This window comes from Typopeltis vanoorti, chromosome 16, assembly GCF_054136105.1.
Source record: "Typopeltis vanoorti isolate ZY-2024b chromosome 16, IOZ_Tvanoo_1.0, whole genome shotgun sequence".
In the NCBI taxonomy this organism is placed as follows: Eukaryota; Metazoa; Arthropoda; class Arachnida; order Uropygi; family Thelyphonidae; genus Typopeltis; species Typopeltis vanoorti.
The window spans coordinates 73,546,486-73,561,347 of record NC_143564.1 but is presented as its reverse complement, the minus strand read 5'-3'; the positions used below and the strand labels follow the sequence as shown (position 1 = coordinate 73,561,347).

The 14,862-nt window shown below is 36.0% G+C and overlaps 1 protein-coding gene across 2 annotated transcripts in view; it reads left to right on the top strand.

Annotated features, from left to right (window-relative positions):
• The window catches only part of LOC150098130 (protein KRTCAP2 homolog), a 125,798-nt gene that overhangs the window by 41,778 nt on the left and 69,158 nt on the right, over positions 1-14,862 (top strand). For both annotated transcript variants that reach the window (XM_090405933.1, XM_090405932.1), the window contains exons 3-4: positions 5,778-5,841; positions 10,478-10,544. In XM_090405933.1, coding sequence (XP_090262059.1) covers positions 5,778-5,841; positions 10,478-10,544 — 131 coding nt within the window. The remainder of the gene's footprint in view (positions 1-5,777; positions 5,842-10,477; positions 10,545-14,862) is intronic.

The window sequence follows — 14,862 nt, the reverse complement described above, 5'->3', positions numbered from 1 at the left end:
ATTGCAGGAATGAAGGAACCAACAGCTTATACGGGAACTGTGGTGAATAAAGTAGAGGTGAATAGTCTATTACAAAACCTCAATGTGAATACATCTGTGGGATTGGATGGTATACCAGCTCGTGTTATACGTGAAGCAGCTAAAGAACTGTCAGTGCCATTGACCATTTTGTTTAATTTGAGTCTTGGGTCTGGATTAGTCCTGAGGGGGTGGAAAGAGGGAAAAATAGTTCCGCTGCATAAGGGAGGTTCCAAGACTGCTGTTAAAAATTACTGACCGATCAGCATGTCAGGAGTCGTTGTCAAGGTCTTGGAGAAAGTAGTCGAGAAAAATACAGGAATGGATAGATGAAAATTGGATACTGTATGGGAGGACTTGATCTACCCTTCGCATGGTTTTGTGAAGGGTAGATCATGCCTCAGTAACTTGCTCATTTTATAACACAGTGACAGCTGAACTGGATAAGGATAATGAGTTTACAGTGATTCTGCTGGATCTTGCTACGGCCTTTGACAGGATACCACATGGAATTCTAATCAGTAAATTGCAGCATATGGGGATGAATATAGGGTTGGTGAGATGGATAGGAGGGTGATTGATGGAGAGATATCACAGAGTAGTTTATTCAGAAGTACAGTCCAAAACACGGCCAGTCAGTGGTGATGTGCCTCAGGATTCTGTTCTGGGACCACTACTGTTTAATTTGTTCATTGACAATATAGGAAAGGATCTGAGAGGAACTGTTCATTTGTTTGCTGATGATGCAAAATTGGGTAGAGCAATAGTGAATGCACAGGATGTCAAAATTTTGCAGGATGATTTGGATAGTTTGGAGGACTGGGCTAATGAGAATGGATGTCAGTTTAATGTGGCAAAATGTAAGATTATGCATTTTGGGGTGAAAAGATTAGCAGCAGTATACCACATTGGTGGAATTGTACTCCAGGAGATTGAAGAGGTCAGGGATTTGGGAGTATTGATGGATAGGGAGTTGAAGTTAAGGGGGGCACATTGCAAAAGTGGCTAAATCAGCTCATCAAATCATTTGGTTACTGAAGAATACTTTGACGAGCAGGGACAAGCAAGTTATTGTTCCTCTCCAAAAAATATATTCGGAGTCATAATGGTTTTTTCTTTTCAGGAGAGATTGCTATCGTTGGTTATTTCAGAAGAGACAGATGATAATACTTTAAAAAAAAATTCTCCGCAAGGTAAAAAAAGAGCTAGTTTGTTTTGATTTGGCTAAGACCCGATCTAGACTATTGTGCCCAGATTTGGACACCAGGGTTTCTTCTTGATGGAGAGCAGGTGAAGAGGATCCAGAGACGAGTGACCAAAATGATAGCAGGTCTATGGAATGAACCTTATGAGAACAGGTTGAAGATTTGTGAATTGCAGAAATTGGTTAATAGGTGGAAGAGGGGTGATATGATTGAGTCATTCAAATTACTGAAGATTTTCTATAGGATTAATTCAGAATATATTTTTGAGAACAGGACTGGTGGTGAGAGGACTAGGGGCCATCCATGGAAACTGGGCAAGAGGATAGTTAGCAAAGGTGTTAGACCTAGGTTTTTTACTTGGAGAGTGGTGAATGAGTGGAATGAGCTGCCAGATTCTGTTGTGGATGAGATGACTGTGAATGAGTTCAAGGAAAAGTATGATAGATACTGTGTGAATGTTGAATAGTTGTTCTTGACATGATGTTAGGGCCTCCCTTGATGAATCTAAGGACTCCTCGGTGTTGCCCCTAATAATAAAGATATACAATAAAATATGGGGTGTGCTTTCTGATTTGTTCCAGTAGTTGACTTTTCACTGTTCACCCTGGTTCCCTGGCAAAAGCAACGGGGAGGGGCTTGTTTAACCGGGCGACGCCCAACTGGCATAATTTGTCATGTTGTAACATTTTGTATGTTGGTTTAAGCAAATAAGAATACAATTTGATCGGCTAAATCCCAAATTGCTAGCCCATCCTCATTCGTTCAGTATCCAGGTAGATATCCAACAGGGTGCACCACAAGAAGGTGAGGATTGGGCATTGGGTCAGAAGAAATGGTCGGTTCTCTGCATTCCTTTAAAGGCTATGAGGTCTCTTCTCAGTTATAAACCTTTGACCCTTAATCACCCCTTAACAAATCCGAAAGCACACCCCAACTCAACATCACCAAAGTTAAAGATTGGCACTATCAATAAGAAGCCTGAATGGCAAAGAAATGGAGCTAGCTGAGGAATTAGATAAGTACCAGATCAACATAATAGGGGTTAATGAAACAAAAAAAAACAAAAACTGGTGAGATCTTTCTGAGCAATAAATACAAAATGTTATATTCTGGCAATGACAATCAAGGAAAAGAAGGAGTAGCCATAGTATTCAACACAAAATACGAGGCTAATCTTCTTGAATGGCAGGCAGTCTCAAATAGAGTGATGTGGGCAAATATCAGAATGGGGAATTGGACAATGAGATTTATTTGTGCCTATGGTCCCAAAGAAGGTTCTACTAAAGTAGAAGTGGAGGAATTTTTTGATGCTTTAGAGAAAGCATCTGACACAGTGAAAAAGGAAAAGTTAGTCCTTCTTGGGGATCTAAATAGCAAAGTAGGAAATGAATGTCAGACATACAAAAATATTTTGGGAAAATTTGGAGAAAAGAACAAAGTTAATAATAATGGCAAATACCCGTTGGATTTCTGCTCAGGACATGGACTGGTTATTACTAACACAATGTTCCAACATAAAAATGTGCACAAATTCACATGGAGAGAAGAAGCAAGGAATAAGAAAAGTCTCATTGACTATGTTATTGTTGATACTGATGTTTTCCTCCTGGTGCAAGACATCAGAGTGTACAGAGGATTTGAAATTGGAAGTGATCACTATTTAGTCTTGAGCAGGATAAAATTGAATTTCATATTGAAAAGAATAACATGTAAGAAAGTTTTAAAGCGAATAAAAGTTGAACAGCTCTCAGAAGTGAACTGTAGACTAAAATGCACAAAGATTATTGAAAGAAAAATGAAAGAGTTTGATAACAGTAACCAAATCTTGGAGATTCAGTGACAAGCCTTGAAGAAAACCCTGATTGATTCAACCAGAGAGGCATGTGTTAGGTTGTCTGCAAGGATAGAAAAATCAGAACTCCATGGTGGACACAGGAAGTTAAAGTGGCAGTGAAGGAGAAGAAGAAAGCATATCAAAAGTTCCTGGCAAATAAGTCAGCTTTTGCTCTTAGAGAATTCAGAGATAAATATAAGAAAGCTAAATGCTTTGTAAAATTAGCTAAACAGAAGTCATGGGAGGACTTTGGCAAGAACATAGAAAATAAATATCAAGAAGGTGGCAAAATATTCTGGAAGTTGTTGAAGAAACTTAGAAATGGAGGAAAGAGTGCTGTAAAAGGAGTTAGAGATGATAAAGGTGACATGAAAATGGGAGAAAAAGATATCCTTGAAGTATGGTGTAATTACTTCGAAAAATTGCTAAATGAAAGAAGCAGTGATAGCACAGTGGTTAAAAACACTCAACAGGCATACAGTCAGGAATACATATCCATACTTGAAGTAGAACAAGCCATCAAAGGCTTGAAATGTGGAAAGGCAGCAGGAGTAGATGATATTCGACCAGAAATGCTGAAGAATGGTGGTATAGAAGTCTTACAGTGGCTGCACTGCATAGTTCAGAAAGCCTGGACAGAGGGACGAATTCTCAGTGATTGGAGTAGAGCTCTAATAATATCCATATATAAAAAGGGAAATAAAACTGAATGTGAGAATTACAGAGGTATTTCCCTACTGAGTGTTCCTGGCAAGATCTATGCAAGTATACTTGAGAAACGGTTGAGAAGAATTGTGGAAGAAAAGCTTGGTGAAGAACAAGCTGGATTCACGCCAAATAGAGGCTGTCAGGATCAGATCTTCATTTTACGACAAATAGTTGTGGAAGCATAGGAATATAACAAAGATCTGTATTTAAGTTTTGTCGATCTGGAAAAGGCATATGACAAGGTGCCATGAGAGAAGCTATTCAATACGCTACAGTTATATGGTGTCAATGGGGCTTTATATCAAGCAATACTTGGTCTTGATTTGACTTGTAAGTCAGGAGTTAGAATTGAAGGAAATACAGGAAGATGGTTTAATGTTAAATCTGGTGTGAGACAAGGATGTACATTATCCCCTCTGTTATTCATTATCTATATGGATCACATTATGAAAGAAAGGAGTATTAAATATGATATCAGAATTGGAGATGTTAATGTCAGCTCTTTGCTTTTTGCAGACGATGTTATACTTCTAAAGAAATCCGCTACAAGTTTGCAAGATTCCAAAGATTCCATGACTAAATTGAATAACTGTTGTAATAGATATGGTATCAAGGTCAGCAATAAAAAGACAATGAAAATGGGTAGACTCGTTGAAAATGTCATCTGCGTTGTGAACGGAGAACCTGTGGAACAAGTAAAACATTTCAGCTACTTAGGCACAATTTTTTAGTGAAGTAGCTGAAATGTTTTCCTGCCCGGTTGGCAGTAAAACGACCCAGAGGAAGACCATGATATAGGTGCATTGATACGCTGCAAAGTGCCTTCGACGATAGAAATATAAGATCTGATAATATTGGTGTCTTGACAAGTAACAGACTGATTTGGAGGAAAATTGTATATAGGAAGTTAGTAATGATGTAAATTTTTCATGTGGTACTATCATATCTTGTACACCTCTTGAGGGTACATGTCAGGAATTTGATGATGATAAAATATGGCTCATATTTGCGTGGAGAAAATATAAGATCCTATAATCTGTTTAGTTCCATCTTCACTTTAGAAATTCATTTGGAATATGACTGCAGTGTTTTGTTATCAGATTCTAGAAAAGATCATAGTATCCTGTATACTCTTAAGGGGCATTTGATAATGATCAATGCATCTATATTTTTTGTATTTTAGTTTGTTAATGCCTGGAAGCATTAATACTTAACTTTTTGACATGAGTAATCTTTAGTTTTAGAAGATTTTGACAGAATTAACTTTAATGTAAAATGTCTTGACATTTTACATTATCATTTTACAATATCCTCTTTGCTATCATCTTTAATGGAGAATACCTTCATTACTTCGCTGTTCTGGTATTTAGTTTCTTCTACGTTTTAGGTACCATTTTAACTTGTATTTACTATTAAAATATTACAATAAAAATATGTTATTTTAAAGACATCAAGAAAAATTACTCTAATATACTATAAAATTCTAATTTTCTAATTTAAAAACAAAATAAAACAGATAAAAAATAACCAATTTTACATGAGTGCTAAAAATTATTCTGACCCCTCACAATATAACCTTGAATCCAAACTGAGTAAAAGAAGAAACAGAGTGCTGGAATAATAATTAGCTGTTATTTAGTTATTCAATGAACTGATATTTTGCCTTCATGACCATGACATTTTCATAGATGACATATGTGATATGAACATTCATCTGTGCATAACTGTGAAAAACACAGACATTAACAGTTTGGTTATACTTTAAAAATTCTTAAAACTGTATGACAATTTATAGTCACCAAGTGCATTTGCTTTGAGTCGAAATTAGTTGTATCTACAGTTTCTTTTTAAGAAGTGCATACAGTTACAAAAAAATGGTTTTAACTGTGCTAATAGGTCCTAATAACTCTTAGAAAATGTTGTATATTATTAATATTGAAAATCTTTGTTCCGTGGTTATTTATTCTATGCTTTTTTAATTAGATACTTTTTTTTCCTTAAATTCATCACAGGCAGTTGGAAACTTAGAAACTAGCCTTTTTGGTAAAGGATTTCACACAAAACTCTTTCCAGAGGGTAAGTTTTATTGGCTTTAATGTAATGATATAATTGAATGACTTTAAATTAAAATAGCAAAAGAAAATTATGCTCAAGAAATATATAGTCAACATCCACTATAACAAACACCGTTATAACTAACTTAATATAGTAAGCACTGGAGATCTTGGTCTTATAGCATCTCTTCTGTTTGGAAGGAAATTCACTATAACCAACTTTTTTGTTTGATCCCATGAACAAAGTTGACTGTAATACTTATTTTCAATTCAAATTAAGATAAGTTTCAAGTGTTTCTTATTACTATCTTGTAAATTTATATGCAAATTCAGTATCATTAAAGATTAAAGACTTGAAAAACATTTAAAATTATCTAACCTTATTATTATTATAATGCAGGCACCTCCATAGAGTCCGAAAACTCATCACGGAAGACCTAATCTATCATACCTCTCCTTGAACCCATTAACAGACAGCACTCGCAACTAACTCTGGCAACTCATTCCACTCGTTCACAATTATCTAAGCAAAAAAACTAGTCCTCATACCCTTACTAATCAGATCTTTACCCAACTTCCAGGGATGACTGATTGCTCTAGACCTTCTAGCCAAGTACTGAAACATTTCCCCTGCATCTATCATATAAAATCCTTTAAGCAACTTAAATATTTCAATCATATCCCCTCTTTTTCGTCTATCAACCAACTTGTACAATTGACACACCTTCAATCTATCCTCATAGGGAGCATTCCACATGCCACTCACCATCTTGGTAACTCGCCTCTGAATCCTGTCCACTGCTTCTTCATCCCCAAGAAACCCATGGGACTAGACTTGAGCATAGTAATCCAGATGTGGTCGTATCAAATCTTTATAAATAGGAATAACAACTCCCTTATCTCTGCTTGTTAATGTGTTCTTCTGTAGCCAAGTCTTATGGGCTACCTTAGCAGTACGTCCTCTAAACCTTCTCCCTATCTACTGCCACCCCCTAAATCTCTAGTTACATCTATTTCCAGGAGTACATTGCCATCAATGTGATACACAGCATGTAATCTATTTATCCCAAAATGCATAACTTTACATTTCTTGATGTTAAACTGACACCCATTAACATTTGCTTGTGCCGACAGCCTATTTCATTTGTCCTGCAAGCTCCATATCACCTTGATTAACTATTACTCTACATAGTTTCTTATCATTAGCAAACAACTGAATATTTCCTTTCAGGTTGTTTCCTATATCATTTATGTACAAATTAAACAGCAATGGTCCTAGCACTGAACCTTGCAGCACACCACTAGTCACCTTTTCACCTCGATTCTGACCCTCCATATACTCCTCTTATCCATCCACTTAACCAGTGTCACATATATCCCCATTTGTTCTAATTTGCATAACACTTCCATGTGGTATTTTTCTGTCAGATGCCTTTTGCAAAATTTAGCAAAATCATCATGTAACAATTTCCTTTATCCAACTCAGCTGTTACTCCTATAAAAAGTTAGTAAATTACTAAGACAAGCCCGACCCCTTCACAAAGCCATGTTGATCCTTATACTGTATCATATTTTTATCCACCCATTCTTGAATTCTCTTTTTTTACCAATTTTTCCAGTTCTTTTACCACCACACCTGATATACTGATTGGTCTATGATTTGCTACTGTAGTCTTAGAACTTCCCTTACGCAAAGGAATTATTTTGTCCTCTTTCAACTCCCTTGGAACTCGACCAGAGCTGAGACTTAATTTAAAGAGCTTAGTCAAAGGCATTGCCATTTCCTTGCATATACTTGCAAAACCTTAACTGATATCACATCTGATCCCACAGCTGTATTTACATTGAGATCTGCAACGTCCTAAGATTCTCGTGGAAAGGCTTAGACGTTGGTTATGCATTTTCACTATATAATTTAAGGAAATTACAACGTACTAGGATATACGTTGAAATAAATTTTAATATACTTCAATATTTCTGCAACGTCACGTTGCCATTTTCAATAACTTAAGTAAAAGACACGTGCATGCAGGCACAACAAAACAGTAAGTGAGGAAGCTATTATTTCTCCTAAAGTCCTGATGGTGCCCCCTAGTGGGCAACGTTGGTATTCTTGGGCGACTGGGCTGAAGGTCTTCTGATGTAGGTTTCCCAAATTTGAGGCAGTCTCATGCAGCCAAATTTGTTGAGGTTTGGATCGTTTCTTAGGGCTGAAGCTGATTCCATGAAAAGCCTTTCATATTTGTATTTGCTACGGTGTATTATCCTGGCTTTCTTCCACCGTATTCTATGGCAAGTATTCAGTGCATGGTCAGCAAGACCAGAGTGGCTGTATTGGTGGAAACGGATGTAGTTCTTGTGTTCTGAAATTCTGATATTTGCTGTCCTGCCTGTTTGGCCAAAATAGGACAGCTTACAGCTGCAAGGAACCTGGTATACACCAGGTAGGTCTGGGGGGGGGGGGGGTCTTTAGTAGAGCGGATAAGGGATGTCAATTTTTTATAAGGTCTGTAACATGAAGTTATGTTTTTTTTAGGATTTTTGTGATTTTTTTCCGAGGTGCAATGTCCTAAGAACCTCGAATTCATCCACCTCTGTTTCCTAGGATGATATACCCTTGCAAAGTAGTCACTCAGTAACTCAATTATTTTATCTACTTCTGTCTCCTCGTGACCACCATTACTCACTAAGGTTAATCCTCCATAGTTATTCTTCCTCTTACTTGCCACATAACGAAAGAACTCTTTGGGATGTCCTTTGGCATGCTCAGCTAGATTCTTCTCATAATCTGATTTTGCCTTCCTTGCCATGCTGGTTACCTTTCTTGCCTGAACCTTGTGCTTTTCATGAGTTTGCTGGTTACCTTTTTCTTTATATACCCTCCACAGCATTTTCTTCTTCTACAGCTCGTGCTTAATGATATTACTCATCCATCTAACTCCTACCTGATTAACCTTCTTTACCCTAGGTATACAATTTAATACTGCATGATATAATCACATAACTACAAGAAAGATATTTATTTAACCAAATATTTCGGTCTGGTAATAGCAGATCTATTACCAGACCGAAAGTGGTGTTACAAGGAACAGTTTAAAAAAATACAAGCTAGAATACAATAGATCGTTAAAATTAGAACACGCCGCGCGATGTTATATCACTAAGTATGAAACGGAATATTTTGAAGCAAAAATATGGTTAAATAAATATCTTTCTTGTGGTTACATGATTGTATCATTCAGTCTTATGTCACAAGTATCCTTGAAACAACAAATTTAATACTGCTTCCTCTAGATGACCCTTAACTATATCCTATGCACTACTAACATTCCTACTCTGCAGTGTTTTATGCCATGGTACTGATTTAAGCTTCTTCCTAAGCACATCATAATCACCTGCCTTGTAGTTCTACAAATACGCCTTCTTGACAGAATATTCCTCATGTTTTACAATCTCCAAAGTCAAGACTGCACGGTAACTTTCACCAATTGGAGGCAATGTTTTCACCTTGGTTGTGGATAGATTTTCTGATCCTATGACCAGGTTCAATACTCTCACACCCCTAGTCCCCTCCATCACATGCTACCTTAAGTAATTATATCTCAGCAGGTGTATAAATTCTATTTCCTTCCTGCTGTGTGATCTTTCTTCCTTCTAGTCGATATCTCCATAGTTGATGTCCCGCATAATAATCACTCGACCTGTACTTTTGAATTTTTATTGGTGATTTGATATATAGTCCTTTATTTTAGTGATTACATGTAGTATTCCTAAAATTGAGGTTGACTTTAAATATCATTTATTTTTAACTTGAGGTGAAAAATTTATTTCCTAAATAATGGGTTGCATAAAATCACATTGTCAACAAGTTGTTTATACATTAATTGATATGTAATGCAAGCATAAGAGTTTTCGTACAAGTTCTTTTTAACTTAAAAAAAAAAAAAAAAAGAAATTTAATTTTAACAAGACCAAGACATTTACATTTAACTTTCTTTTTGACACATGATTTAGAATTAAAAGATCTTATGCTGTACCAAATAAATACATTAAGAGACGTTGAAATATATTCGAATGTTTTGTCCTTAATAGGATTGCTGCTATTAACACACTGCCATTTTGATTTGATGTTTCCTACAGTTCTGACAGATGTTTTGCAATTTTAACTCTCTCTACCGGCCATTGTGGATGAAATAGTGAGACCAAATTGCACTTCTTATCCATGTTATTCAATAGGCGTTACAGAATCGTATCCAGATTTTGCTGAATGTCTATAGACATCATAGTCATTTGGGGTGTTAAACATTCTGTACTCTGCCTGCATTTGTTGCAAATTGTTTTTTAGATATAATTGTGAAAGAGTGTAATAAAAATGTTTTTTAGTGTTCAAAGTGGCCTATAAAAGTGAACTATGAACAAGCCACAGTAAACAAGTCAAAATTTAAATCAATAAAGGAGGATATCTAGTAAAAAGAAATTGGAATAACTTGTGAATTTCATAGTGATATGTGTCAGATGGGCATGGTTTTGATATGAAGTGAAGATAGTAGACTATAATTTTGATAACTTTTTACAAAATTGCTACATCTTGACTGATTTTGTGATTGTGTTTTCTCCAGTTACACTTGGCTGGATCACCTGATATATTTTTTTTTTAGTTGCAGGAAGTCTTTTACTAGCAATGCTAGCTTCAGGTTTGGTTCATAGAGTATGCATCACGACATGGTAAGTACTTTTAATATTGAATATTCAAATTTAGCATTTTCTGTTTGTGTGTTGTGTTATTATTACAGTAAAAAAAACCCTCCATCATTCAGTCTGCAGTGTAACAGCGGCAAGAAAGACCATCAGCAAAGAGATCCGCATTAGATTTTGAACATGCCTAATGCAGAAACTTGCTTCCTACTCAAATGGCCGTCAAACCTTTGGTCCCACCTAGCATTATTCTTCTCTTTCACTCTAGAATCATATGTGTACTACAGGAAAAGTTAATTTGTTATTCAGATATTAATATCTGAATAATAAATCATATTATGTAATTTATAGTATGTATTGTAAGAGACATCAGTGCGAACCGGGACCAATAATAAGAAATTTGAATAAAGGAACAGTAGAGCGCATTGCATTAACTTAGAATCCCTGTATATATATATATGTATGTATGTATATATATATATATATATATATATATATATATATATATATGGTCAAGTGTTCATAGGTTAAACTATTGGGCTGAAAAAAAAATCAAAACACAAGTTAGAAAAAAAAAAAGAGATCAAATTTATTTAATAAAGTTGAGGATGACAATTTCCTATGCTTTAGGAATAGTAAGGCATTCACTATGAATTTTATATATTGATCCCATGCATGAGAGGTCGAAGGACCTATAGGCACATCAGTGCTACGTGTGGAGTGCAGAACCGAGATAGAATTTGTGTTTTGAAGAGTTGTAGTTGTTTGGGAATACCTCTTTATGAAGGCTCTTCCAGATGAAAAGTGGACAGAATAAAAGAGAATGAATAGAAGCAGTGTTCTTGTTCTTGCACAGTAAAGGGATACTGGTCAGTTGGAGCTCTTATATTAACAGGTGCAACAGAAAGTGGAGGAATGATGCTTGCTAATTTACTGGAGCAGTGAGCCATGAAAGTATACCTGTAGAATAGACAGTGCTGAATCACTGTACCTGTGAGATAGAGGATGAAGTATGTAAGAGATAGATTGTATATCAGCCTAATTGCACTCCTCTGGATGGTGACCATACTACCTTGGATTAGTCCTGGTCATATATTTTTGAATGCTAACAATATCAAGTTCTTTCCTTATGTCTTCAATTTAATGTGATTCTGCTAACCCAGCTATCAGATTCATAATTTAAAACTGGTTTGAACACTATATTGTATACTGCTAGTTTAATGCTTTTGGCTGATTTCTTATTCTGCATAAATTTATTTGACTTGATTCCTCATCACTCCACTTTACCAGCTTTACTTATTCTGTTTCCATATTTAATTTGCCATCTTAACCAAAAAAAAAAAAAAAAAACCAGTCCTAAATAGTGTAATATTTTACTTGTTCTATAGGTTCTCCATTGTGAATGTAGTCAAAGTTTCCTATGTCCTTACCTATTTTCATAGTTGGCCTTTTTTTTTTTTTTTATTGTGGATTTTCATGCCAAATTTATTATAGCTGTTATTCAGTTTAATTAGAAAATCCTGGAGATTTGCACTGGATATGTTTAGGAGAAAATCACCTCATAAAGCAAAGAGCAGAGTTTGACATCTATGTAATATCAGGTTTAATGCTGCTTTTGTAATGCGACCCATATGGATGAATAAGAGGGGAGGTAGTGTTATGTATATTCGTGTGTGCCATTTTATGTTGTTGCTCTTCCTAAAATTAATTTTTTTTTCCTTTATGAATTTTCCTCTTTATAACTACAAGACTTACAAAATTTCCTTGACTCTAATATCTGTATCACTTCTTGCGTGCTCATTCTATAAAGAAAGCAAATTCTTTATCTCTAGTCGATTCTTAATTTTACTCGCATGCTTACCCTGACTGTTAAGGGTTATTCCTTGCTAAAAGAAACGAATCCTCTAATTTCTTTCTGGGGCCGTCTCCTCTTCAGATATTGACAAATTTATTTTTTAAAGCTGCGCCAGCCAGTATCTTAGAATAGAGGGGACTCTTATTCAGGGAGACTTTTCCAGACTCTTGGTGCACATAGGTGAATAAATTTAGTGCTTATACGTACTCATAAATCAAACGCTTTACTGTGGCTAAGTAAATTCTGGTTTGCAGTCGTAACCTCTATAACAACATGTTATGCCTTGTTTAAGTTAAGGGATATATATCCCATATAGTTTCTTAGCCGAATAAGAAACTCAAAGAGTTTCATGCCGAATATAATAGAAACTATATAAAGTTCGGCGATTCCAAGCGTAAGCAAACACCTGGATACTGCAGCAACTGATCCTTAAGGTAGTGCAAGCTGAGGCAACTCATGTCTAAGGTGGAGCAAGCTCCGATCACTGTTCTTGATATTTACCCATAATGTGAACTTATCTACTATGAGCTGTATTACTGTTCTACATTATGAGAGAAGGTCACTACCCAGACCGGTTTCAACCTTTATTGAGGTCTCATCAGTGAGTAGGTAGACCTAGTTAATATCAAGTTTGTAGCGAACAGACTTACCACCCTTCTATGAGTATTGCCGAGAGGTGTCCTAATAAATTATTAGACATATTTGGCTCTTCATATGTCTAATAATGTTATGCCTTTCTTTCAATCCCCCCCCCCCCCCCACCACACACACACTATGGTTCAGATTAATAAGTGGTAGTGTTTTGGTTCATATCACAGGCAAAACTCAGGTATAAAAGAAAAAACATATTAATTGGAATCTAAAGACATAATATACATTTAGACCAATCTCACTTTCATTTAGTTCAAGGACATGCTAAATCAAACTTTTCAAACTGATTAATACTCTAATACATGAACAAAAAATCCTTCTTTTGAGTTAGAGACTTAACACACATAATATACACATTATATACTTCTACTCAATTTCTACCTACTATTTTAGTCTTGCATATTAAGCTAGTCACAATCATCTATAATCGTTCCTAACAATTTGTCTTATGGATATCAGCCACTGCTAAATAATCACTTAAAGTTCTCAAATATTGTCCATACTCGATTAATACACTACAATGATCTTTCCCTTTTTCTGACTGGGTAATTATACAACAAAATCTGTACTTTACCATTTCTTGGGGCAGGGTCTCCAGGTCTGTCTGAACTGTCCTTTGTTTGAATTCTTTTTCGATACTTCCATAAGCCTGCGTCCACGTGGTGGGTCACTATGGTCATCAGATTAAACTATGCTCTACACCTGGCGTTTTTTTCCTCGTCTATTCTCGATCTGTTTTGGGCCATCCTCGTTTATAGCTGCCGGTTCATAATATACGTCCGCGATAATATTCCGTTGGAACTTTCAGCGAAAGCAGCATGTGCCGACATCTCACGCTTTAGTACCAGCAGAAATTCAGACAGTGAAGGGAAAGGCGCACCCTCCGATATCGAATTATCGCCAAGAAACACTATCAGGAACCACCGGTCCACGAGAGAAGTCAAATCTTCATCCAGCAAAACAGACGAAAAAAGCCTTGAGAAAGGAGTGCAAACCATTTTTATTCTCTCTTCCTTTCCCCCTTTTTAGCACCCTCTTACTACTTTCTGCGATCTTTTCCCGCTCGCTACTTTCTTCGTCCGTGGCAACTTCGGCTCCTCACGAGATCATAGCACCGTCTTCCAGGAAACGAATGTGTGTCGCTTTCCGAGATTGCCAATGCCTCAGGCCCACCCGTGACATTTGGACTAATGTTTACATCTAATTTACCCATTCATTGTATACATGATGCATTTCATATAATACTAATTTATACACGAAGTTCTTTACATGGTATTACAATTCTACTAAAAGGAGGTAATTCTATTTCTATTTACAGTTAGTACTTTATTTCTTCAGTTCGAGTACAAGTTTTTTTTTTTTTTTTTTTTCAGCTGATTTTTCTGACTTGTTAAATCCTGAATGAATTGTTTCTTTAATAAAGTGCTTCATTCAGGATGTAACAGTAGTATGCACCCTTCTCGTACACCTGATTAGCAATGCTTTTTGGCTGGAAAAACTTTGGTTGTAAATTCCATCAGGGGCATGAAAAATCACGTAGTTTAGTCTGAAAGCAAATTTATCATTCATATAGAGGTGCAGGATATTTCCTCTTCTAGAAATTGAGTATTTCATCCCACAAAACACTCGGGCCAATCTGAGAATAATTCAATTGATGAACGTTGCAGTGATAGGTTTAACTGTCTTATCAGAGATTAAATTTCTGTGAAGCCAAGTTAATTCATCATGACGGTCTTCTTTTGAGCCTAGCATGGTGAGGTGGCCTCTCCCCCCTCTCAGTTATCAAAAAGAATTCCTGTCCTCTGCTTAAGCTTTCCTTGGGACCTGGTTACAAATGATCGC